This window comes from Camelus ferus, chromosome 18 (genome assembly GCF_009834535.1).
Source record: "Camelus ferus isolate YT-003-E chromosome 18, BCGSAC_Cfer_1.0, whole genome shotgun sequence".
Taxonomy (NCBI): domain Eukaryota; kingdom Metazoa; phylum Chordata; class Mammalia; order Artiodactyla; family Camelidae; genus Camelus; species Camelus ferus.
This window is the reverse complement of record NC_045713.1, coordinates 22,512,069-22,538,783: the sequence shown is the minus strand read 5'-3', so window position 1 is coordinate 22,538,783 and position 26,715 is coordinate 22,512,069. Positions and strand designations below refer to the sequence as shown.

At 44.5% G+C, this 26,715-nt stretch overlaps 1 protein-coding gene across 1 annotated transcript in view; it reads left to right on the top strand.

Moving 5' to 3' along the window:
- The window catches only part of LOC102504439 (ectonucleotide pyrophosphatase/phosphodiesterase family member 7-like), a 32,239-nt gene extending 5,561 nt beyond the window's left edge, over nucleotides 1-26,678 (top strand). The window contains exons 2-6 of the mRNA XM_032461068.1: nucleotides 8,991-9,136; nucleotides 18,076-18,702; nucleotides 21,074-21,311; nucleotides 24,061-24,142; nucleotides 26,441-26,678. Of these exons, the coding sequence (XP_032316959.1) occupies nucleotides 8,991-9,136; nucleotides 18,076-18,702; nucleotides 21,074-21,311; nucleotides 24,061-24,142; nucleotides 26,441-26,678 (1,331 nt within the window). The remainder of the gene's footprint in view (nucleotides 1-8,990; nucleotides 9,137-18,075; nucleotides 18,703-21,073; nucleotides 21,312-24,060; nucleotides 24,143-26,440) is intronic.
- The last annotated feature ends 37 nt before the right edge of the window (nucleotides 26,679-26,715 follow it).

Genomic DNA, 26,715 nt, shown 5'->3' with positions numbered 1-26,715 from the left:
TGCTCTAACCCCTGAGACCCAGGGGCCAATGCAAGAGGAGCACTGAATGACCATGGAGGCAGGAATCCCCACATCACAGTGTGTCACCCCATCCATATGAGACTCTTTCTGTTGCTTAAGTGAAGGTAAGGATGATGATGATGTTTTTGAAGAAGCAGGAGGAGGAAGAGGAGGCTTATTAATTTGAATGTACCTATATTGATTTCTTAGGGTTACCGTAACAAAGTACCACAATCTATGTGACTTAAAACAACAGAAATTTATTGTCTCATGGTTCTGGAGGCCCAAAACTTGAAATTAAGGTGTCAGTAGAGCCACACTCCCTCTGAAAGCTGTAGGAATCCTTTGTCTCTTCTTAGCCTCTTGTGGTGTGCTGGTAATCTCTGGCAATCCTTGGCTTGTAGGTGCATCCCTCTAACCCTCCGTCCAACCCATGAAGGTCTTCCTGTGTTCCTGCCTCCACGTGGCCATCTTCTTACAAGGACACTAGTCACTCAGATCAGGGGTCCACCCTACTCCAATATGACCTCACCTTTGCAATGACCCTATTTCCAAATAAGGTCACATTCTAAGGTTCTGGGGTTTAGGACTTCGACGTACCTTTTTTGAGGAACACAATTAAACCCATGACATCTTATAACACATAATCGATAGCTACAGGCATAGCTACATCCCAGATCCTCAAATTATGCCATCAGAACAATCAATCTGTCTCTCTTTACCTCTCTCTCTGCTTCTCTATTTCTCTTTCCTAAGAGTGAACACAGAATTCCCAAGACTGACTCTCATAGTGCCATTCTGCTTCTCAGAACCAATCTCTCTGGCCAAGGGGATGGAATGATGCTAAGCACCCAAGCTGGGACCACATGCTTACCCTCAGGTCAAGGTGTGGGTGGCAAGCCCCACACAAACCATGTCACTCATGGGGTGCTAGCAGGTCCCCAGTGGAAAATCAGGGACTGTTATCAGAGGGAGGAGCAAAAGAAGGACTACCACCCAGCCTGGGCCCAATGGTGTAGGGACAGGGGGTTGCAGTCTGGTGACCCAGTACTGAGACCCAAGAAATCCCAACTCCATCCATGGGGCTTCCCACAGGGCACGGGCTCCCAGTGGATTCAATGACCACACCTCCCAGCTCTGTCCCTCCGTATCCCTGAACTCTGTCGTAATTCCCCTCAGATCTTGCCGAAAGCCATTCTCTGGGGGCGAGCAGCTCATTCTGCTAGTTTAAATCACCCAGTTCCCTCTCTCTCTCCAGAAGCCTGTACTTACTGCTCCATCACTGGTAATGACAATGAACATTTTTGCAATCTCAGTTTTTATTGCAAAGTGATTAAGGACCAGCAAGAATAAGTTATGCTGCTGAAGCTAAGGAAATCCCACCAAGCAAATAGTGGGTGGATAGGAAGTCTTATGGTGACAGCGTGTGTTTCCTCCCCCAAGGAACTGATTGAAAATAAGAAGCTATCACCACCATGTTTCAGACAAAAGCCAATCTGACAATTTTAGATCTAGTCAATGGATATGGCCTAGGGGCGAAAAGGAAACAATCCATAACAAGAAGAAGGTCGAGAATAATGCCAATGAGGGCCTCACAGTTCCACATTTCCTCCTTTCTTTAAAGGACACTCAATGGCATGCTCAGGGCCCCTGGTGGCCAGAAATAAAGCCTCTCCCTATTCCAGAGACCCCAGGGAAACCCCCAAAACTAGAACAACCTCTTATAGCTGTGTAGATTGTGTAGTGCACAATTCTGAGATGGTTGTTCTCAGGAATACTTTGTAGGTGGTGCCCCCCAGAGGTGTGAGGGCACAATTTGCACAAATGAGGAGTCACTTATGTTCTATCCCAAAATCAACCTATAAGAAGTAAAAATTCCTCATAGATGTTGTAATCAAATCACTTGGATAATCTTCAAGATTAGATCAGGCTTTCTCAGTGTCCTGTTATTGGCGTCTGGGGCTAGATCATTCTTTGTCTTGAGCAGGGCGCGAGGGGGGCTGTCCTGTGTGTTGCAAGAGTGTTTAGCAGCATCCCTGGCCTCTACCTACCAGATTCCAGCAGCATCCCTCCCCTTGTCAACCAAATGACAGATGTCCCTCCAACACCAGCTATTTCCAAGAGGGGAGAGAAAAATGAAATCATGGGGGAAAAAAACTGAAAATAAGGAAGGCTGGGAAACCAGGACATTTCCTAACTTTTCATTATGGAAATTTCCAACATGTAGAAAAAGCAGAGAAAATTGCACGGTGAAGCCCTGTGTACCCAGCACCAAGCTGCAGTCTTGTTCCTTTGTCCCCACCCAATTGCCTTCTTTCCTCCTTTCTTCCTTCCTTCTTTCCATCATGAATCTTTTAAAGCAAATTTCAGACATTGTGTCATTGTATCCATAACACATCACCATGCAGTTCTAACCTAAGGGTTTGCTTTGGTTTGTTTTTACAAAATCTCCACATCATATTTAACAGATTTGACATGAAGAAACTAGTAGGATTCTTGCAGGTGGAGAAAAGATCTAATTGCCACCTTAGAGTTTCTCCTACTAGTGCTTCATAAATTTGAACATGTATATGAACCACCTGGGGAAGGTCAGGTTAAAATGCAGATTCTGGTTCAGTGGGTCTGGGGTGGGGCCTGAGAGTCTGCATTTCCAACAAGCTCCTAGGTGATGCCAATCAATGCTGCAGGCCCACGCATCATACAAGAAGAAGGGTCGGCTCCAAATGCCAGAGCAACAGAGCGAAAAATCATGACCGCTCTGGATTCCAAGGCTTTGAAAGGAGACACTGGAACCACTTGAGACTGAAGGCACAGGTGTGCTCTAACAAAGCACCATAAACAAAGTCTTTAGAGGCCAGAAGCCCAAAATCAGGGAGTCACTGGGCCGTGTTCCCTCTGGAGGCTCTAAGGGAGAAGCCTTCTTTGCCTCTTCTGCATCTGGTAGCTGCCAGCATTCCTGGGCTTGTGGCCATATCACTCCAAACTCTGCCTCTGTGGTCACATTGCTTCCTCCTTTTCTGTCTGTGTCTTCTCCTCTTCTGCCTCTTATAAGGACATTTATCTTTGGATTTAGAGCCCACACAGATAATCCAGGACAGTCTCCTCAGCTCAGAATCCTTCACTGAATTATGTCTGTAAAGACCCTGTTTCCAAATAAGGCAACACTTGCAGGTTCTGAGAATAAAAATATGGACATATTTTTGGGGAGGGACAGGGGGCACTATTCAGGCCACTACCCCAGTAAGGGGAAAAATGAAGTGAGAAAAAAATGCAGAAGAGAGGACAGATCCTGTCTCTGTGACAGTGGCCAGGAAGGCAGGCCAAGGGTAAAACTGTGTGTTAATAGGGTTCCCAGATGGAATGCAGGTGTAGCCCTCTGCTTCCAGCTTCTTCTTTTTTTTTTTTCCTCCAGCTTCTTGAAGAGAGAACATTTCTGCTTCTGACAGCAGATGAAAGGGAGAGGTGGGGAGCAAGAATGCCGTTCCCTGTTGGCCTCGTTCCTGAGAATTCGTGCCTCTGCCTTAGGGCCATTCTCAAACCTTGTTCAAGGATAGAATGATTTATTGATGGCCATAATTAAAAAGCAATGTCAGAAAGAAGCAATGTCAGCACTTTTCATCTGCAGTTGCACATGAGCGAGAGCAGTTTGGCAAAATGGGCACTAGAGTCTGATCTCCCTGTCCAGAAAAGGGCTGCCATCGTGTGATGTGGTGTTGGGGTCAGGCCTCATCTCTGTAGCAGGAGTTGATAAGGTTTTACATTCCCACAGGTAAACTGAGCCACCTGTTCTCATTTCCAGCACTTCTGTACTGACCCAGTGGATTTTCAACAGGTGGCACTCCAGGTGTGTACACCTGGAGTGTGGTTTTGAGCCCCTGTGGGGGTTGTCTTTCCATCACTGTCTTGGCTGTCATTCTAAATGAGCCTGCCCACACAAGACTGGAGCGTTGGGTTGATTTAAGGTGGTTGGTTGACTTGATTTAGCAGCTGTTCTTCCCCACTGATTTCATCCTAGCTGGTTCGTAAGACCTCTCTTCTTCGGTTTTGGGAATGTGAACTTAATGAAGCTCTGGACCCCACAAATCAAGAGGAAAATGAGGATATGTTTACAGCTTAATATGTTAGGTTAGTTCAAAGGAATAAGTGAATAGCACATAGGAGGTTCTTAAATTATTGTTAAATAAACGAATGCATGAAAGTGTGTATATGCCCAAATGGACTATTGGCAAATAGTTACTGTTCCACCTGAAAAGAGTAAGTAGGAACTGAGCAAATGTTTGGGGAGAGGGAGAGCTCTTATTGAGTGTATTGAGTAATGCATTTTTTTTTTGATGGAGGTACTGGGGATTGAACCCACGACCTCATGCATGCTAAGCATGTGTTCTACTACTGATCTATACCCTTCCAAGACACCTGTTATGCATTTTAATTCCACTAAAGTTTTATTTCATAGGTTTATTTAATTATTATTTATAGGTTTATGTTAATCCCACTACAGTATTTTTTCCCAGATTGACTTTGGACTAAATCAAGATCTGCTTCCTACTGGTTCAGTTCATACCTGGCCATGTACAAAGTGGGCAGAGGGTGGGAGGGAGTTCAATTAAATCCAACAAACATGTGTTGAATGGCTGCTAAGGGCAAAGCTCAATGCTTTGTGCCAGGGAGACACCAAAATAAATGAGGGGCATCCCTACTACTCTCAGCCACAGCCTGCTGTGGGAACAAGGGTTGTAAGAAACAGAAATCCATTCTTGCTAGCTCAAGGGAAAGGACCGCAAGGTGAGGCTCTAACAGGCAAACTCATGAGCATGGGAACAAAATTAGAGGGAATCAGGGAATAGAAACTGCAGTTATAGAAGCCAAACTTCCTTCTGGTTCTCAGAAGCCCCATGGACTTGCTTACCTCTGCTTCTCTCACTTCCAACCACCTTTCTCTTTTTGCCCCTGGATCATCACAGGAGACAGCAGAGCCCACCACCAGCTGATTAGTTACTACATATCTTGGTTCAAGTCTTGAGAAAGAATTGGGTTTCCCACCAACCAACTGAACACAGGGAGGGGACGTAGTATAAATATGGTGCCTAGCCTTGCCTTCCAGCAGGGTCTCTGTGTAGGGAAATTCCAAGAAAAGGTACCTGTGAGCACTGCAGGCACCCCAGAATATGCTCTATTTTTAACTCTCTGTCTCCCCCCGCCCCCAGCTAGAACGTAAATACCACAAGGTAATCTATGATAGTACTTGTCTCAAAATGTTTGAGAAATGGAGGGGGAAAGGAAGGGGTTGGATCAAACTTTGGACTTCCTGGTTTCCTAAATTCACTCTGCAAGTATTTGAGAAATAAACATCCGTCCCTGAGAACCAAAGGAAGGAGCTGAATCTAGCTAGGTTTGTTCCCAGACCTGAAATGCTCTGCTGGATGAATTACCTGCACCTCGCCTTAACAGACAGTGTGGGAGTATGCACTGTACCCCGATTAAAGCATAATTAGCAAGCAGCAGGAGTCCCATTCACTAGAAGAGCTCATCCTACTTCCTGTTTCACTTGCATAATTATCCATGTCTTTGCCAGACACTGAAATGACAGCAGAGAAGACTCCCAGAATGACAGAGTCAGAAAGGCCCTTGGAAATCATTAACCCTGCTCGTTCTGTAGGTGGGGAAACTGAGGCACAAAGAGAGAGCAAGGGCTTACAAGAGCCAAGACCAGGGGTCCTGCCTCCGAGTCCAGCCCCCCTTCTGCAGCACTGTGTGACCCAAGTGAAACCAGATCCTTTGCAGTCTCTGGAAATCCAGGCACAGCCAACAGTGTCGCCTTCATGTGGTTTTTCCAGCCAGGTCCCCGACTGTCTCCAGAGTAGAAAATGCAACTTAAGGACAACTGAGCTGGCTTCTCCCTGCATGTTTCTTGGCTTCTTCTCTTCTGTCTTGTTTTGCCCATGTTCCAAAACTGGCCCTTGACAGGCATAAAGAGGCTTCAGCAGCAGGGGGGAGGAACCAACTGGGCACAGAAAACCTCTGCTGGGTCATGAGTGATCCCCGGGCACTGATTGGATTTAGAAAATGACTTTGTCAGGGTGGAAATAACCCAAACACCAGGGAGATGGTTCCCTTTGTACAATTACTGGGATGTGCCATGTGCCAATGGAAGGGTCATGCTCCCCGAACTCATTTTAGGTTAGTATTACTTGGGTAATACTGCTTTAGGGGGAAATGGATTCTACGATTGGCTCCCAGGCTAGTCTACTTAACTAGTGTTATAAATGATCTCTGGGTCCCAGGGCATGGAAGCCAGAATCCATAGGGTGCAGGAGGAGGAAGTTTCTGTGTCCACGGCTTCCTCCAATTCCTCCTCCCACATCCTCCCAGTGGCTCTAGATCCCGAGGTTTCCCCAGATACTGGAGTGATCCAGGTTTTGACAGCTGTCTGCCCTTCCCCTGGTCCCTAAAGGGCAATCTGCTAGAATTAATCCACACGCACATGTGAATGACTAACAGCCCCTGAATCGGGGGTTCTGACATTTTAGTGGGCACTAAAACCACAGGGAGAGGTTGTTAAAATGCAGACTCCTGGACCCTACCCTACAACTGTGGTTTCAGCAATGGCTAGAGTGAGGACCCAGGAATCTGTGTTTTTAATAAGCAACTCAATTGATTCCAATGTTGATGGTAGAAAACACCGTGGAGAAACACTAGAATAGGTGAAATGGCAGGTGTTCATAATTCCAGGGTGATTTGCTCTTTACTGGGTGGAGAAAGTCACACAGAACAGGATCCAGGATATTACAGGCTTAAAGGGAGGGGTGCGCGCAGTGAAGGCCAGCTGCTCCCTGGGTAAATTATCTCTGTGCTTCCATTTCATCTGCTGTGATGGTATGGCTCAGTCACCAGGAAGCTGTAACAAGAGGGTTCCTTATAGATTTCAGAAGCCTTCCATTATTCATTTGTAAGGCTCCAAAGATTCTTGCCCATTTGGGCTCTGCCTACCCCTAACAGAGTACTCTCACTCAGGGTACACATAGGCTGCAATGCTCAACATCTTCAGGCATTCAGGAAATGCAAGTCAAAACCACAATGAGATACTTCACACTCACTAGGTTGGCCATAATCAAAAAAGGGAAAATAGCAAGTGTTGGCGAGGATATGGGGAAATTGGACCCTTGAACATTGCTGGTGGGAAGGTAAATGATGCAGCCATTATGGAACATAGTTTGGTAGTTCCTCAAAAAGTTAAACACAGAATTACCATATGATCCAGCAATTCTACTCCTAGGTATATACCCAAGAGAACGGAAAGCAGGGACTCAAAACAGATGCTTGCACATGAGTGTTCACAACAGCATTATTCACAGCAGCCAAAAAAGGGAAATAACCCAAACGTCCATCAACTGATGGATGGATAAACAAATCCTGGTCTATCCACACAATGGAATATTATTCAGCCATAAAAAGGAATGAAGTACAGATTCATGCTACGGCATAGACGAAGCTGGGAAACATAATGCTCAGTGGCAGAAGCCAGAAACAAAAGGTCACGTATTGCATGAGTCCATTTCCATGAAATGTCTGGAAGAGGTGAATCCACAGAGACAGAAAGCAGATGAATGACTGCCAGGGGGCAAGGAAGTGACAGCTAATGGACAGAGTCTCCTTTTGGGAGGATGAAAATGTTTCAGAACTGGAAATAGGTGGTAGTGGCACAATTGTGAATGTACTAAATGTCACAGAATTATTCACTTTAAAATGATAATGGTTAATTTTATGTTAATTTTACTGGGATGGGGGATGCCGGGCAGGAGCATGGGCTGTAATCAAACTTCCCAGGTTCCATACCAGCTCTGCTGCATGACCCTGAGCAAACTCTGTCTCAGTTTCCTGCAAAGGGGGAAAGCTCTAAGGAGGAGCTATCATAGTTCCCACCTTGCCGGGCTGTTGGGAGCTTTAGATGAGTAAATGTTCCCAGGTACTCAGAAAAAGACATTGGCATGTGGTGTGATGGGAAACATATGCTGTGATTCCATCACACAGACCCCCACCCCCTGTTATACATGCCAACCAAGGCTTGTTCAAGTTCACAAAGCAAGTTCAGAAGCCAAGTCAGGGTTGGCACTCAGCTCTCATAGATTCAAAGTCCCTGCTCTTCCCCTGTCAACCACCTGATGTGATCCCTGACCAGGAATCTTAACACCCCAAGGCCCCAGTCCCTGACAGCAGCACAACTTCTTTCTGACAACCCCACACGTGGTTGGCTGTCAGGCCTGCCTACAAGGCTGAAACGATAAAGCAACAACTGTTTTTGCTTCTTTCCCATTCAAAGCCTTGGTCCCTCTTGGGGGACTTTACCTACCAGCAGTCTCACAGTGGGTTTTTTCCCCCATATTTGGTTCAATTCCCATGTTTTCAATAACAATCTAGCTTACTCACATTCCCCAGTATCTGCCTTCCTCTCTTATGTAGAGAGAAGTAAGTCTACACCCATCTACATCTAGATAACCTTCCTGATTCCACTGGTTCCCTCACTGCAGCCCATGGGAGTCCTAGGAAGAACCCTGGGATGTTTGCCAAGAATTAGGCCCACTGGATACTTGATATAGAATCAGATCATCACAAGCAGATGAGGAAAATCATCCCACAAGAAGTGTCCAAATACCAGGCTCTTAGCTTCTGGACACAGAATAACCCAAAGGAACTTGGTCTCCCTGCACCCGCCTCCCTCATCAGCTTCAGCAGCCAACACCAACTTACCCCAGGGCTGTGAGGTCTGTTTGAGGAAACAGATCCAATCTGGCAAGGGTGAGATGTGATGAACCCTTGCTTTGTGGCTACCAACATTTGTACCCCAAAGAAACAAGTCTGAAGCCTAGAGGGACAACCCCTGGATTAAGTGAGGCAACCTGAAGGATGTTGGGAAAGGTGATCTTAAGACCCCACAGACACTCTGGCAGCATCCATTCATATAACTTATCAACACCTTCTTCTTTATCCACAAGGTCGTTGGATTGAAGATCACGGAGTCATTCACAACATGATGTTTAACACAGAGACACTCAAGAAGTACTCCTACAAGACCACACAGAACAAGACTGAGTGGTGGGACAATGGTGTTCTTCCCCTCTGGATCACAGCCCAGAGACAGGTACCGTCAGAGACCCTGGGCTCACTTCTTGGGATGTCACCTCTCATTCTTGGGCATGTGGACAGTGGTTAGAAGCTGTGTGGCCTTGGGAAAGTGACTTAACCTCTCTAAGCATCTGTTTCCCTAAATGTGATGGGTGGTGGGGTATAGCTCAGTGGTAGAGGATGTGCTTAGCATGAACCAGGTCCTGGGTTCAATTCCCAGTACCTCCATTAAAAAATAATAATAGTAAAAAATTTTAATTTGATATAAGAAAATGAAAAGGAATATATGTATGACTGAAACATTATGCTGTACACCAGAAATTGACACATTGTAAACTGACTATACTTCAATTTTTTAAAAATGTGATATAGGGTTCATGATGATGTGCCTATTGAAAAGAATTGATGTAAGGATTAAATAAAATGTGCATTTAATGCATATCTCAGTAAGTTTTAGCTGTTATCGAAGGATGAGTCTCCATGAGGGCAGAGTCAGCATAATCATGATTGTACCTCCAGGGCTCATCATAGGGTCTGGACCCAACAGCTCTTTAATAAATATCTCTTTATACACTTGCCTTGGACTTAGGCATAAAAGCCCTTAGGAACAAAGTTGACCATTCAATGCATGAAAAGCTCTGATGAGAACATTTGCTTGAAAGTATCCCAGTGGCTATTCATTATTGCTTCAAAAAAGCAGATACTGTAATTGTGCATTTAACTTCCAGCCCCAAACCTATTGTCAGCTTCGTGTTTTCTCCATGAGCTTCCAAAGTCATCACTTCAGAATAGATCCTCCTCATCCTCCCCTAAGACACCAGCCTGGGCGCCAAAGCTACCCTGGGTCCTAACCCTGCATCTCTGTTCCCAGCCCACACTGTATATGTTACATGGAAAGAGGGAGTAATTGCAACAGCTCAGAATGCAGGCTGTGGACTTAGACTCCCAGAGCAGGATCTGACCAGCTCCACCCTTCTCCAGCTGCATGACCTTGGGCAATGACCTGCTCTTTGTGCTTGATTCTCCCCACTCATAGAATTAGGATTGTCAGAGTCCCTGCTTCATAGGATCATTGGGAGAATTAACTGAGATAATGCATGTAAGGTGCTTAGCACTAACTACCCAAAACTGTCATTCTGATAAATGGAGGCTGAATCATTTCAGCATGTCTTCAGCTGGTCATTATAGCTCTAAGCTAGAACTACCCAACGGAATATTCTGTGATGATGGACATGTTTTATTTTGCACCGTCCAATATGGAAGCCACAAGGCACAGGTGGTAATTGTGCCCTTGAAATATGGTTAGTGAGACCAAGGAACTGAACTTTTAATTGAATGTAATGCTAATTAATTTAAATTTAAATCTAAATACCACATAGACGCTACCATGTTGGAAAATACAGCTCTAGAAGGATCATAGCGGGCTGTCAGTGACCCTACTCTACCTTGGGTTCATTTTCTCCCCCTAACTGTTGGGCTCTAGATTCCTTCCTCTGCTGACACATTTTTAAACTTGGAGGCATAGACCATGCAAATAAAACCTGTCCTCCCAAGAAAATAACATCCATAACATTCACTATGCACCAGGCACTGATTTAAGTGTTTTATGTATATTAATTTATAACCCTGAAGTAGGTGCTAAGATTACACCCCTTTAACGGATAAGTAAAGTGAGGCACAAGGCGATACCATAACTTCTCAAAGTCACAAAGCTAGCAAGAGGCAGAGCTGGGATTTGAACTCACTCTGGGTCCAGCAACTCTTGTCTTTTTTTAATTGAAGTATAGTTGATTTGCAATATTGTATTAGTTTCTGGTATACAATATAGTGATTCAGTTATACATATATATTATTTTTCATATTCTTTACCATTATAGGTTATTACAAAATACTGAATATATGTGCTTCACCCTGTGCTATACAATAGAACCCTGTTGTTTATCTATTTTATATATAGTAGTTTGTATCTGCTAATCACATACACCTAATCTATCCCTCCCCTACCCCCTTTCCCCTTTGGTAACCATAAGTTTGTTTTCTGTGAGTCTGTTTCTGTTTTGTAAATAAGTTCATTTGTATCATTTTTTAAGATTCCAAATATAAGTGGTATCATGTGATATTTGTCTTTGACTTTCTTCACTAAGTATAATAATCTCTAGGTCCAACCATGTTGCTACAAATGACATTATTTCATTCTTTTTATAGCTGAGTTGTATTCCATTGTGTGTGCATGTAGATATATACATCACTTCTTTTTTCATAGGGGAGGTAATTAGGTTTATTTATTTTTTAATGGAGGTACTGGGGATTGAACCCAGGACCTGGTGCATGCTAAGCAGTCACTCTACCACTGAGCTATATGCCCCACCAATTCCACAACTTCTTTATCCAATCATTTAGGTTGCTGCCATGTCTTGGCTATCGTAAATAGTGCAGCTATGAATGTTGGGGGGCAGGTATCATTTCAAACTAGAGTTTTCTCCAGATATATGCCTGGGAGTGGGACTGCTGGATCATATGGTAACTCTAGTTTAAGTTTTTGAAGGAATTGCCATATTATTTTTCCATAGTGGCTACACAAAACTGCATTCCCACCAACAATGTAGGAGGGTTCCCTTTTCTCCACATCCTCTTCAGCATTTATTGTTTGTGGACTTTTTATTGATGGCCATTCTGACCAGTGTGAGGAGATACCTCATTGTAGTTTTGGTTTGCATTTCTCTGATAATTAGCAATATTGAATATCTTTTCATGTGTCTATTGGCCATCTGCATGTCTTCTTTGGAGAAATAGCTGTTTAGGTTTCTGCCCATCTTTCAATGGGGCTGTTTGTGTATTTTTGTTATTGAGTTGTATGAGCTATTTGCACATTCTGGAAGTTAAGCCCTTGTCAACTGCATCATTTGTAAATATTTTCTCCCAGTCCGTAGGTTGTCTTTTCCTTTTCTTTATGGTTTCCTTTGCTGTGCAAAAGCTTATAAGTTTAATTAGGCCCTATTTGTTTATTTTTGCCTTTACCTTGGGAGACTAACCTAGGAAAACACTGCTACAATTTATATCAGAGAATGTTTTGTCTATGTTCTCTCCTAAGAGATTTATGGTGTGCTGTCTTAGTTTAAGTCTTTAAGCCATTTTGAGTTTATTTTTGTGTATGGTGTGAGGGAGTGTTCTAAGTTCATTAATTTATATGTGCTGTCCAGCTTTCTCAACACTTCTTGCCAAAGAGTCTGTCTTTTCTCCATTGTATATTCTTGCCTTCTATGCTGAAGATTAATTGACTATAGGTGTGTGGACAGCAAATCTTAACTCTTAACCATGATACAGTATTTCTTCTGTGGCCAAAGCATTTAGCCATGCATTTCAGAGTGAATCTTGTGTTTGCCTAGCTGCTAAGGAGGTCTGGATAGTCTTCCTGAATTCACTATTCAAAACTCAGGACCGCTCTTGCTATGAAATTTGTTCACTGGCATGAGGTTTCTGGTAACATTTTCTCATGCGTCCTTCTTGTCTCCTCGTCATTTATTTGCAGGACTTTGTTTCCTTCTGCTCAAGTCATAATCAGAGTACTTTTCCCCCTTGCTGAATTCATAAGTGGTGGTACAAAAAGAGGCTGATGCAGGGCCAGGCGACTGACAACATGCCACTCGTTTGGCAAGTGAATGTCAAGTTGGTGTATCGCGTTCTGCCACTGGCAACTCCCACCAGGGACAGGGCCATCAGTCAGCTCCCTGAGGAGCTGACACAAAAGCTGCTTTAGTCAGAGCAAACCTGCGGCCCCAGGTCAGCCCCCTGGAAATAGGGGAACAAATGCCAAATGCCATTCAGAGGCACATCTGCATTGCCAGGGAGGGCTGGAGGGTGGTCTGCCCTATATCCATCATTGGGGAAATCCATCCTTCTCCTGAGTCTCTTCCAGGCTGGCTTTGTGGAGATGGATGCATTAACTTTTAATAGGACGAGAATGTTTTCCTTCAGTGACACTAGTGCCACAGGAGCCCATCAAGATATGAGAATTGGTGTGTCTCAGTGGAGGATGCCTAGAAAACAGGATTCCTGACCACCTTTGGGTCCATTATCCATAGCCCACAAGCATATTCACACCCCATGAGGACTTCGCCAATGGTCAGGCTACAAACAGAGAGGCCCCATTGAGAGCAGGCTGGGATTTTAAATGAGCACCCAGGATAACTGAACGTGATCAATGGCTGACGTGTTTCACCAAGTTCAGAAGTCCTAATTCTCAGAGGAAGGCAGGCAGCCATGACTGTAAGACCCAAGAAAACCATAAAAACCTAGGGGCATGTTTATCCTCTCCATGGAAGAGCCACAAAACATAGTAAGATGTGAAACGGCAGAGGAATGACGTGGGTGAGATCCTCAGGGCTGCTAAGAGTCTGCAACAGGACCGGGTCCTCTGAAAGAGTGTCAGAGGGGGAGAAAATACAGAATCTTGGCCATCTAGCTTCCTTCTGTTCAGTGACTCCTCCAGAGCACAGGAAAGCAATGAAAACACTCAGAACCAACCTTGACTTCTGAATTTCAAATACATGGAATCCATCTCTTCCCACTCAGTCACTCCCTAGAGTAACAAACTCCTTTCTCTAAAACACACATACTCCCCCACAAAAGCACAGCTGTGATGAACACTTCACCAGCCTTCCTAAAACCCATGTGCCTTGTGACGTTAATTCTGTCACCTAAAGGAAGAGACAAGACAAAATGCAAAACCAAATGGAAACTCTTCCTTTGATGATTGGTTCTGAACAGTAGATTCTGTACAAAACCCAACAGTCAGGCTTTGCCCTAAGAAGTACCAACTCTTGTTTTAAAGAAGCAACTTAAGAATAATAGCCACACTTATGCAACACTACACTAAGGAAGAATAATGCACCTAATAAAACTAGCGATTTTCCGATTGCTAATGCTACTGGAAACACTGATTATGCTAATTAAAGGGTAGAATAGTAAATACCCACTCTTTTGCACCCAATTAAGTGCTCAGATTGCCTCTCAGAAGTGTTTGTTGAAAACAGCACTTTTGATTATCATAGGTCCCAAATAAACAGAGTCAAGTGAGTGTGTGTGTGCGCACATCACATACACATTTCTCTTTGGAGCTCATTTCACAAAGCAGCGTAAATCCTAAAACTCCTACGGGACCAAGCAAAAAGAATCATGGTTTCCTAAGACTACAGCTTTGGAATATCTTTCTCATCTTTCATTTACTTTATTATTTTATTTTTATTTTTTGTTGGGGGGTAGGTAGTTAGCTTTTATTATTTATGTATTTATGTATTTATTTAATGGAGGTACTGGGGATTGAACCCAGGACCTTGTACATGCTAACCATGCACTCTATCACTGAGCTATACCCTACCCCCAGCTTGGGATATCTGTAAGGAAAGTGCGTGTGTTAAGAACACAGCATGAGAAAACAGTTTCAAGTTGGGAACATCTGAGATTTAACATGTAAACAGCAGGATATGCAGGGCTGCCTAAGTCCCTCACAATGTCATTGTCAGCTTATTCTAAATAATAAAATAGCCAAACTATGTTCTACACAATGTTAGAAATTTCATCCTTCCAGTCAATTCCATACTTCAGAGTAAAGCCAATTTATATGTAAGTTAAATAAAGTACCATCATTAAAAGCTAAGAATTAGGTCTAATGCCAATCAGAAATGCAATAAATAAATATTAGAGGATTTGCAAGTTAAAGCAACCATAGAAATTCTATTATCAGAAAGGAAAATGTGTTACCTGTAGAGGGTACAAATAAGATGATAGAACCCAAAAGAGAAAACATTTCTGTGAGTATTTCCATAAGTTAACCAAGAGTGAGAATAGGATGGGTTTTGCACCCCTAAAAGGAGATATGATTCATGCATTCATTCAACACGCATTTAATCAGCCATCAGCACTGACTCTGAGCCAGGCCTGTTCTAGGTCCCAGGAAAAGTGCAGTCAACAAGATCAACACAGCTCACCTTCTAGAGGAGGGAACTAGATAGTAAAAAAGTAAGCAAATTAAGATAATTTTAGATTAAGAAAAGTGCTTTGGAGAAAATAAAACAGGATCACACAATAGAAAATGAATGCTTGAGGGCAGAAAGGACAGTATTTCACCTATAGCTGTGGACAGCAGAGCTTCTGGAATCTTGCAAAGTATTTCTTAGGTCAAGCTTCCTAAAAGCAGAGCCTGAGGCAGGGATGCGGTGCATGTAATGTACTGAGGGAGAGCTCTCAGGAGATGGGAAAACTGACAGGGCAGGAGAAAAAGCTGAGTGAGACGAGACCCCATATGGAGACCAGCTTCAGCCTGATTCCATGGGAAAATCTGGTGCATGAATTGCGCCCCCATGTTACACCACCCTGAGGCCAGGGAGCTGGCTTTTTGTCCTCCTGTCAATCACTGGCCATGGGCTGCTGGGGATAGAGAAGCAGTACAGGATACCTGCCCAGGTGAGGCAGGACTTGGCCACGTGGCAAGGGAATTCTCCGTAACATGGGGCAGCTGAGAGACATTAGCAGGCACCCTCACAGAAATGGGTATGAGTGCACTGGCCCAGTAAAGGGATCTGGGTGGGGCACCAACAGCATCCCCTACAACTTCCAAATTCCTTCCCTGTTTCTCTTTCTCTCAAATGGTACATGGGAAGTTTTAGTATTACACTTGGTTATACTTTTCTGCTCATTTGTAGGCCAGATAGATACCCACAACCCAGGTGCCATTATCCCACAATTCTTCTCCATAATTTATTCTCTGTACCAGATTGCACCATTGCACCAGCACCCTCTCTTAGTTCTACTAAAATTAATGAACTTTAGAGTGTTTTTCAGAATACCTACATCTTAGATGACACAAGAATTGTCACAGAATAGCTCTCAAGTTAATAGCTGAGATGAAGGAAAGTACTTGCTCCCCAGATAAGCAGGTCAGTCATCCATGAAACCAGAAATCTATCGAATGCTTACTCTGTGCCAGGTCCTGGTTGAGTTGCCACTTTACAACAACAGAAACTATTTAGTAGGATGTGTCCACCTTATTGTTAACTCGTTGGTGAGTGCCCATAAAATTATTCTCTTTCCTAACAATTTTACCAAGCTTTGTCAAAAACCACCTTTCTCTTGGGGAACAAATCACTTAATATTTTCATGACTTTGAAATCACATATATTGTTAAAACAGGCTCCTTTTCAGTCTGAAGACTCAGGTCTGCTCATGGTAAAACCTTCATCTTATATCCAAGTCAAAGCCCTGCTACTCAGCATGCTCCCTACCCTCACCACAGACCCTGGAGCAGAAGGAATATGACCTATGGTCTACTCTCTCAGGTCCCCCACCCCTCTTTCCCTGGTTTACTCACTGGAGACAAGGAGAGGAAAGAGACGGCAACTCCTCTTATGACAGCTTGCAGGGAGGCCATGGCCCTTTTCCTGGTGGCTGTAATCTACTGCCCTGCCTCGTTGCCTATGATGGGACATAGAGGGTGAAATTCACTGGGCTCCACTGACAAGGGTCTCAGGGTCAAGCAGCAACCCCCAGCCCTGCCTGGGCCTTACAAGACTCAGACACATTTCATGGCTGACCCACCCCATTCCTCTGATGTAAGGAATCCCATCCCCCCTGTTGCAGCTGTTTCTGCCATGAATGGAGCCCCCAGTCTCATCTTCCTTCTACAGACCCCAACCTTGAGGTCTACAGGCAGATTTCAGACACACCTTCAGTGCCCCTCCAGAGACAGAAACTAGAGGAAATCATCATTGCCCCCTCTTCGCCTGACCATGCCGTCCAGCCCCAATGCTCTTTGTTCCTCTCCAGGAAAAATAAAAGCTATGCTCACTGAACACTTCCTAATGTGCTCTACATGCATTTAATCCTCAAAACCACCCCACAGGGTGGCATTAACATCTCCATTTGACAAATGAGGAAACTGATGTGGAGAGCATCCAAGTAGGAGAGAAAAGATAAACCCAGGCAATCCAGCATCAGGCACACCTTTAACAACCCTTTGTCCGCCTCTGGTTGGGTCGTCAAGCCCAGTGTCTCGGCAGATATCTGCACAGGGAATAAGATGACAGTCTCCCCTTATTGCAAACACCCCTGAAGTTTATAAGCATTAGAGACAGGAACCAGTTGGGCAGATTCTCCCCTCTCCAACAGCCCCATAGGAAGTCCCCAGATCTCATCTCATTGGCTCTGACTGGGACATGGATCCAAGGCTGAACCAACTGCTGTGGCCAAGGGATACAGTATCTCCTGACTGGCCAGGCCAGAGCCACAGCCCATCTGTGAAGTCTGACATGGAGCCAGCATATCCCAAACCAGGCATGGAGTAAGAGCAAGGAGGAGAGCTCCAGGGGAAGTCAGGCGCTCTGAACCAGCAGGCTGGGGAGTGGGTGCTGACAGGCAAATATATTAACGGTCCATTGCACACATCGGGGAAGGCCTGTGGGTGGCTAGTTATGTCTAGAGGCCAAAACACGGTGCCCAACACTTTATCTTAAAGTTACCTGGATTAGTCCTCACAAAAATCCCATCATCAACTTTTTGGCATTTTACAGGTAGAAATAGTGAAGCACTAAGAGATTAAAGAACTCACTCACCATCACCAACTAAGTGCCATTTTTCCTCCATTCTAAGGGATCTTTTTTTTTCATTTTGCCGTCCCAGAAGTTGGAATGCATCTTCGAATTGCTGGAGTGTTGTGGTTTCATTGGCAGCATTTTTCTTCATAGGAGCCCATAAAATAATGGCACGTCTCACAACTAATGGTGTTTTAGAGTCCATAAGATCCTGGTGACACCAGCAATGACACCAATCCTATCTGACTCCAAAGCCCACATGTTTTCTATGCCTCTGGACTAGGACAGGGATGCTGACATGTTGGGCTTTGCACATTATGAGAAAGACATGAGAAATGACCCTGATGGGATTTTCTTCTTGCCCTTGCAGGGGAGGAAAACAGCATCATTCCACTATCCTGGGGGAGGCGCCACGTACAAAGGGGAGGCTGTCCAGCGGTCCCTGGTGGAGTCATACACCCACCCGAACAGCAATGAGACGGAGTGGAGGGAGAACATTGATATCGTCATGAACTGGTTCACCAAGGAAGACTTCGACTTCGTGACTCTGTACTACGGAGAGCCAGATAGTGTGGGACACCGCTATGGGCCTGAGACAGAGAACAGGAGGGTGATGATTCAGCAAATCGACAGGACCATTGGGTACCTGGTGGAAGCCATTGAGAGGTACGGCTTGACAGAGCACCTCAACGTCATCATCACATCAGATCACGGCATGACCACCGTGAAAAAGAAGCCCAATGTCACTGAGATCCTCCTGACCGACTACATCAGCTTCCAGGACTTGGTCAAGTTTGATATCGTGGACTACGGCGGTTTTGGGATGCTCCTGCCCAAACCAGGGCAAGAGGAAGTGATGTACCAAGCACTGAAGAATGCACACCCTCACCTCAATGTCTACAAGAAGGAGGAATTTCCGGAACACTTCCATTTTGCCAAACACGAGCGGGTCCTGCCAATTGTGATGTACGGTGACTCTGGTTATAGCATCAGTGGGGTAAGTAGACTCTAGAATGAGTACCAACAATCTTGGATCTGGGAAGCAGCCACTAGGGAAGGACAGGTCTGAAAAAAAATCAAAACATAAGGGTATGCATGATGAGTTGTAACCCGGGGCTTTCTAAGTGTTCCTCACCCCCCACCCCACATCCCACCCAAACAACCCTGCCCCAAGTTACCATTATGCAATGATAATGACAAACATCCCTCACCAACGTTAAATGTCCAAAGCTGCATTAAAAATTCAATATGAGTTACTTCATTTTTTATTCCCAACAACTCTAAAGATAGATGCTCTTATCTCTCCATTTTAACAAGGAAGAAACAAAAGCTAGAGAGAAGTTATTTGGGATTAGAAGTGTAAGGCCTATGTGTTTGATCATTATGCACAGATCACCAGGAGATTCATCCAAAAAACCATCTGCTAGTTCCCATTTGCATATATCAAAAAAAGGCAATTCTGTTCACAGAAAAATTTATGCACAAATGTTCATAGCAGCATTACCAATTGCCCATCAACTGATGAGTGGATAAACAAAATATAGTCTATCCATACAATGAAATATTATGTAGCCATTAAAAGAAACAAAATACTGATACATGTTACAGATTGAGTGAACCTTGAGGACATGATGCTCAGTGAAAGAAGTCAGATACAAAGGACCACATACTGTATGATTCCATCTAAATGGGATGTCCAGAATATGCAAATCTATAGAAACAAAGCATTGGTGGTTGTCTAGGGCCAGGGGAAGTTGGGGGAAATGGGAGGTAACTGTTGAAGGGTACAAGCTTTCTTTTTGGGGTGATGGTAATGTTCTAAAATTGATTGTGATGATAGTTTCACAACTCTGTGAATACACTAAAAAATCACTGAATTGTATACTTTAAATGGCCTTGTGTGGTGTATGAATTACATCTCAACAAAGCTATTATGAAAAAAATAAGCAAACCTAAAGAAGAAAATATCAAAATCAATGTTAATTGTGAGACATAAGTGAAGTGTTGCTGTTGTTATTTTGTTTTGTTTTTTTCGTTTAACTACCAACCAACAATTCATGGGAGAACAAAGTTTAGGTGATGTTTAAACATCACACGACAAAAGACCATCTCAGTTAAATCTTGAAGAATCCTTGTCTAGGCTGTGGACAAGAGCCAAACATATTTATGTTTGCAATCTGTATACTCTTAGTTTGCTACAAGTCCAGAGTATAACAGGTATGGGAAAACTCATAAGGTAATTGTTTAATGTTGGTGGAAACATTCACAATAAAATGCAGCATCTTATTGGTATTTTGGAATCCCTCAAGTGGCACGGAGCTAAAGCCTTACCAAGGAGAGATTCCACAGTCACTGGCCTCTGTAAACCTGGTTCATGACGTAACATGTTGGGAGGGATGTGAAGACATTTAATGGAACAGTCACATTCCCAACGCCTGAGGGATAGGATGCTGTGATCAGTTTAATCTGGCAAACGGACTGTTAGGCAGAAAATCCTCTGGGTCTCAACGCTCTCATGGAGTCCACTTCTCTGATTCCCTCTCACCTGCCTGCCTTGATGTGCAGAGCAGAATGGGCATAACTCTTCTCTCTTCAGGAGTGAGGAGCTTGCAAAGCTCATAAGGCCATTATCACTGGGCACTTGTTCTTAAAGGGCTGCCTCATGGCCTTAAAGGCCGTGGGACTGGTTGTTTAGCCTGAACTGAACATACAGGTCCTTTCTATGTTTACCAAGCCAAATATGAGACCAACTTTTCATATACAATGTCTTACATGCCAGAATATCTGTTGTTCCTAAAAAATATATAAACAGTGCTGTGACTGATACAACCTCATCATTTGAAAAGGGGGATAGACAAAAACCTACTTGGCATTCATTAAACAGTTACCTACAGTCCTAACTCCCTCTTCTCTAATCCCTCTCCTCAAAAAAAAATATATATATACACTTTTGTGTCATAAGAAACGTACCTAGCTCTAGAACCAGACAATCTGGGTTCAGATACCTGCTCCAACACTGGCTACTTCATGAGTCAGAGCAGTTTTCTCATCTGTAAAATGGGGATGATAATGATAGTACCCTCACTTTACAAAGCATTCAGAGCGATTCATGGTTCACAGTAAGCCCTCTATGTTTGAGCCTATTATGATTAAATTATTATCTTCTTGTTGTTTCTAATGGGCATGCTTTCTTTATTCCCTTCCTTAAAGTCTTTCATTCCTTCCCTCTGCTACTGCAAAAAGCAGTCTTTCCTTGTCACTTAAGTTTTCTAAAGTTTCCTAGATCCAACAAGCATAATATTAACTACAGAACAGTTTTTTCCGGGGATTGGAATCTAAAATTGCTGGGGTTTTTTTTTTTTTTTCAGCAACTTATATTATATTTTAACAAAGGAGATCATGGCTTTGACAATGTCTATATGGACATGAAGACCATATTCAGAGCTTTTGGGCCAGATTTCAAGAAGAATCACCTGGCTGAGCCTTTTGACAGCATCCACATCTACCCCCTCATGTGTAAGCTCCTGGGGATTACCCCTGAGCCCCACAATGGCTCCCTGGCAGTCACCCAGGAAATGCTTGTGGACACTTACAACCAGCAGTCAGGTGAGATACAAAAGCAACCGCCAGAAGATTGGCAGTGTGGTCTGTTCTGTCCTGAGATAGAAAAGATTCAAAAAGGGGTTTCTTGAATGGGGGAAAAGTCAAGCAGAATAATCCTGTTTCCTGCCAGCTTCAATGCCCCCCAGTACAACATTATCAGCAGCTCTGAACAGGTAGCAGAGACATGGATCCCTCCATGTGTTAGTGACATTTTATATCAGTGCCTTTGGGGCAAAGGAAAGTTCTCCATAGAAAAAGTCAAGTGATAATCCCTTTGAGCCTCAAAAATTGTGTGCAGTCTGCCCCCAGATGCCCCTTGTAGATTCCAAAAAGCAACCCTCTTTCAGCAACTCTGTGCATGCTGGTTCCTGGAGGAAAGCTGCTCACAGTGGAGGAGCGAAGCCTGAGCCCTCCACTCATGGCTGGAAAAGGGAGCAGGGGTTCCTGTAAATGAGGTTGCTAATTCTTAAAACTTCAAAATCCTAAATCTGGGCGATATAAAGGAAGAAAAAAAGCATCTCTGGGAATTCAGTGTTTACAAACACTGAAAAGCCAGCTTTTCTTCTGCCAGGAGAGACTTAGACACTGCCTGCTGATTTATCACATGCTTAGAGCAACCACACTCAGTTGAAATGGAGTACAAAGAACAGCTTCCTGCACCCTTTTCCCTTCTTCCAAGCCACTGCCCACAATCTTCTTGTGAAGGAAGCAGGAAGCAGGCTGTTTTACAGAAAATGAAGTAAATGAATGAGAGTTCCCTAAATTATTGAGAATTTCTTTTTAAGTTTTAGAGTTTTGCTACAACTATTTGGCCCCTACCCCTGTCCTGCAGCCCACTGGGAGCCTGGGGTGAGGTGTGTTTGACCATCAGTTATTGATAAGCAAGACATCCCACCAACTGATGCTCAGCTAACTGGCTTTTAGCAAATTGGTCATTTGGCAAAGTGGTCATTAGGCAAATGGGTCATTTGGTGAATAGGTCGTTTAGTAAATCGGCTTTCAACGACTCGCCCTATGAGATTTCTCTACAGTGAGCACTTTCTTGGGTTAAATGTACGTTTCGTTTCCATAATTAATATTCACTAGCGCCTGGATGGGAAACATCCCAGGGACCCAGGAGCAGCCTCTTGATAATCATATCATTTAAAACTGTCTGATTTTTTTTAACAGGAGCAAAGATGCGGAGAGCATCTGCTCTCCAAAACACAGCAACTGCTCTCAGTGTTGTCACAGGAGTTCTTGCAGTTCTGTTTGTTGCTGGTGTGACATTCACAGTCATTAGTCGGAAAAAGTGAGTAGTCTAGAGGGTTGTTTGTGGTTAATCAGTGCACATTGCAACTATCCATTTCAATCACTTCCTGAGTGCCTCAGGAGTCCAGCACTTTGAGAACGGAGCAGCCTGGGCCAGCTTCATGGGCTTGCAACCTGGGCCGTTGTATGGGGCCCAGGGCTCAGATAAGTCCCCGGTTTGGTTTGATCTATAAAATCTTGAATTTTTTAACAAACACATTTTCATCTTACACTGAACCCCCAAAATTACGTTCTAGTTGCATTAATTTCCTAGCACTGCAATAACAAAGTACCACACACTGGATGGCTTATAACAACAGAAATTTGTGGTCTCACAGAACTGCAAGCTAGAAGTCTGTAAGATCAAGGTATCTGCAGGGCTACGAACCCTCTGAAATCTGTAGGGGGGGAATCCTTCCTTTCTTCCTCTAGCTTCTGGTGTTTGCCAGCAATCCTTGGCATTCCTCGACTTGTAGACATAATCTCTACCTCCACTGTCACACAGCCGACTTCTCCCTGTGTCTCCATTTTCACATGATGTTCTCTCCTCTTATAAGGACACCAGTCATGGGATTTAGGGCCCCCTGTAATCCAGTCTGACCTCTGCCTAACTTAATTATATCTGCAGAGACCCTATTTCCAAAGAAGGTCACATTCGTAAGTGCCAGGTGTCAAGACTTCCAGCATCTCCTTTTGGGGGACATAATTCAACACATAACACTGGCCCTGCCACCAACCAAAGCATTATATGGTCCTGGTATACCTCTTTCTACTTCTTCATAGTTATATCATGAGACTGAGCCTCCTTATCCCTTATTACACCCAATCCTGACCATTCTTCTACTTTCACAGAGCTCCTGTCTCAACAGCACAAGGGCCTCCTGAACACTATAAACTGCCCAAGGAAAGTCAGAACTTTACTTAACCTTATCTCCATTACAAAGCCCATGTTTAGCATAATTTATATTTAAACTACAAAATTTTCCTGTAAGTTGAAACATGACCTATAAAGGTCTCTGCACCCCGAAGCAACATTTTAGAAAGAAATCAATTGGTTCTTTTCTACAGAAACCATTAGCCATAGGAGAGATAAAGGAAAAACTTCAATATACTGACTGAAAGGCCATGCCCACAGCATAATTTCTAAAAGGCAAACATTCCATACAGTTAAAATGCATTATTATTATTATTATTATTATTATTATTATTATTATTATTATTATTATTATTATTGGCCTCAAATCCAGAAATTGAATCTTTACTATAACATGTGCACATAACATCTCCTCTGCACTGGCAGGGCTGCTCTGATACATCCTCATGCTTCTCTCTACATCACCACCACCTGGAATTTTCACTTTTTATGTTAAACAGCAGTCCTAATCTTCACTTACACCTGAACACACCACACCTGTGAGGCCCATGGGCCATTACAAATCCCTCAGTGCCTTGATCTTTCCAGGTTCAGATCTGAGGTATGACTTTATGATCTTTGTCCCTCCCAAGAGCCCATACATGAAGATAACGGTATCTTCTGTGTGCAGGTCAGTGATGTGGCCCACTCAGGGTCCTTGCCCAATCTGCTTCCTGTCTGTGGCATCAGGGAGGCTGGACCAGCCTAGATCTATTCCTGTCTTAGTATAACATCATGCAGTATCACTGACTCTGGTGTTGACTGCATGCCCTTTTGCTCCTCAGAGGAAAGGTAATTAATAGCTATTATGTGTGTTAACAGAAAGCTCGGTATTTATGAAATTAACTGACCAGTTCCCACTGGCTGTCACTGTCTACTGCAGGCAGAGAGCTGATCAAAACAGCAGAAGTGAACCAGTACGCCTGACTGAGCTCTGACTTCGTTCCTTCAGGACCAAGACTCAAATGTCATATGTCAGGTGTTTCTACCCTACTCAGAGGATTTATGCAACATCTCATACCCAGAAACTGTTAATTTTGGGTAAAAACACAGCAATAGCCATAGCATACCCTCTTTATTTAAATCAAGTGTTGATGGAATAAAACACAATCACTTTTTGTGTCAGATCCTGTGCTCACGTGGTCCTGGTGGACAAAGAACAGATGAGAGAATAAATACATTGAGTTAGAATTAATTCTCCTCTCTTGTTCTCATACCTGAGTAGGGCTCATGTGTTTCTCATCTGAAAGGGGTAATAAGATTTCATCTGTGCCCCTCATCTACCTTCTGCAAGCATATTTAACAAATTAGCTCCCAAGATGCTTCCACATGGAGTTTTATTAGAGACATGTAAACATGTTAGATTTGGAACACAGTTCAAACTCCAGAAGCAGTACCATGCCTTTCACTCAAGACATAACAAGGTCAAATGGAAGTAATTTTTTTTTCCTCATCCCCACTACTGTACCACCCCACCACCCCCAGGAGCTCTCTTACTCTTCTTCTGGATTCCTTTCCTTGCCAAGTCAAAACTCCCACTGTAAGCCCTCACAGTTCCATGTGCTCACTGGCACAATACATATTACCATTGTGCTTCTATATTTATCTGCATGATAATTAGTTCAATGCCCACTTCCCCCATGAGCCCCTGAGCCCCTGGAGGGCAGGGAATCACTCCTGGTTTTTCTCACTGTTGCATCCGCAGTGCCTGAAAGTGCCAGACACATAGCTGGTACTTATAAGTATTTGGTGAACAAAAGACTCTGTGGATGGATTAGGGACAGACCCAAGGACTAGGGAAGCCGAGGTCCGGCTTTGTGTTGGCGGTCATTGAGAGGACGATGAAACAGAGGGTAATCATCATTAAATCTGTTACACCTGTAGCCTGCCTTCACCACTCAATCTCGCTTTAATTATTGCTACAAAAGACTTGCAGGTCCTCAGATATCATGTAGCCTAAACAATAGGATGTTTGCCTGGGTTGTTTTCCAGGAACTTGGGGTCAGCTGTGTCCACTTCCAGCTTCTTAAGACTGGTTAGGACCACTGGCTGTCCAACTGGGCATGCCTGAGTGTCTGCTAGGTGACCTTTTTATGTCAGAGGGTCAAAAACTCCATCCTTAGAAATGCTATTTTCTGGACAAGGGTCCCTTGAAGATGCCTGTAGCTTAGTTGCGCCTGCGAAAACGATCATTACCTCACCTTTTTATTTCCCATCACCTTACCCCACAACCCCGCATCCCAGACCGCCCTGCTTCTTTATCCCATGATTAGGAGGGAGGGAGGGCAGATTTGAGGTTCATCCTTTGGTCTCCTCTCGTGGCTGTCCCGTGAATAAACCCTTTCTCTGCTACAAACCGCGGCGTCTCAGCGTTTGGCTTGCTGCACTTCTGGCAAAGGAACCTGGCTGACCCCGGAGCTTGACCCGGGGAACCAAAGGCTCCTCACCCCTTCCCCGTCCTCGGAGTGTACTTCTGCCCACTGTTCCACGGCAGGATCTGTTTCAAGAATGCAGCCCTGAGAGAGAAACGTGAAGTGGAGACCACCGGACTGTGTGCTGACTGGATCCCATTAAGGCCCAGATATAACCTCTTAAGATTCTGGCCGGCGGATGCGGACAAGTCTTGCAAGTAAGGTCATTTGCTTATCAAAACCGCCACCCACCAATCTGGGGGGGCCTGCTTCTTGGGTCTCTCCTTGCCCTCCGTGTCCGGGGCACTTTGCAAACCAACACCTTTACCTGAGGGCACTTTTCCAAGGACAGAAAGGGCAGCGACAGCCTGAGCCCACCGGCCCTGAGACCTGAGGAGACCTGCGGAGGCAGCGGCCGTCAGGCTCCCTCCCGCCCCGGCGCATCCCACAGGGGTAAGGGGAAGGCGAGGAAAGGCTGACTGGACGACGCGTCTGCCCATATGGCCTCTGCCAAAAAGACCCTCGAGGTGTTGGAACAGCGAGAAAGATTACCTGGCCCTCGGCCTGACTGGACGCTCCCCGGGAGCCTTCGCTGCCCCGCCCAGAGGAACCTGGCGCCAAATCCTGACTCCGCCCACCGAAGCCCGGTCCCGCCCCTTCCCGACCCTGGGCCCGCCTCCCGGGGCCCCCGGCAACGCCTGGGCTGCTGCCTCCTCAGCACCTCCTCTCGCGCCACCTGCTGGCACCGCCTCCTGAACCCTGGCTCCCTCCCCAAGCCCCGCCTCCTGAGCTT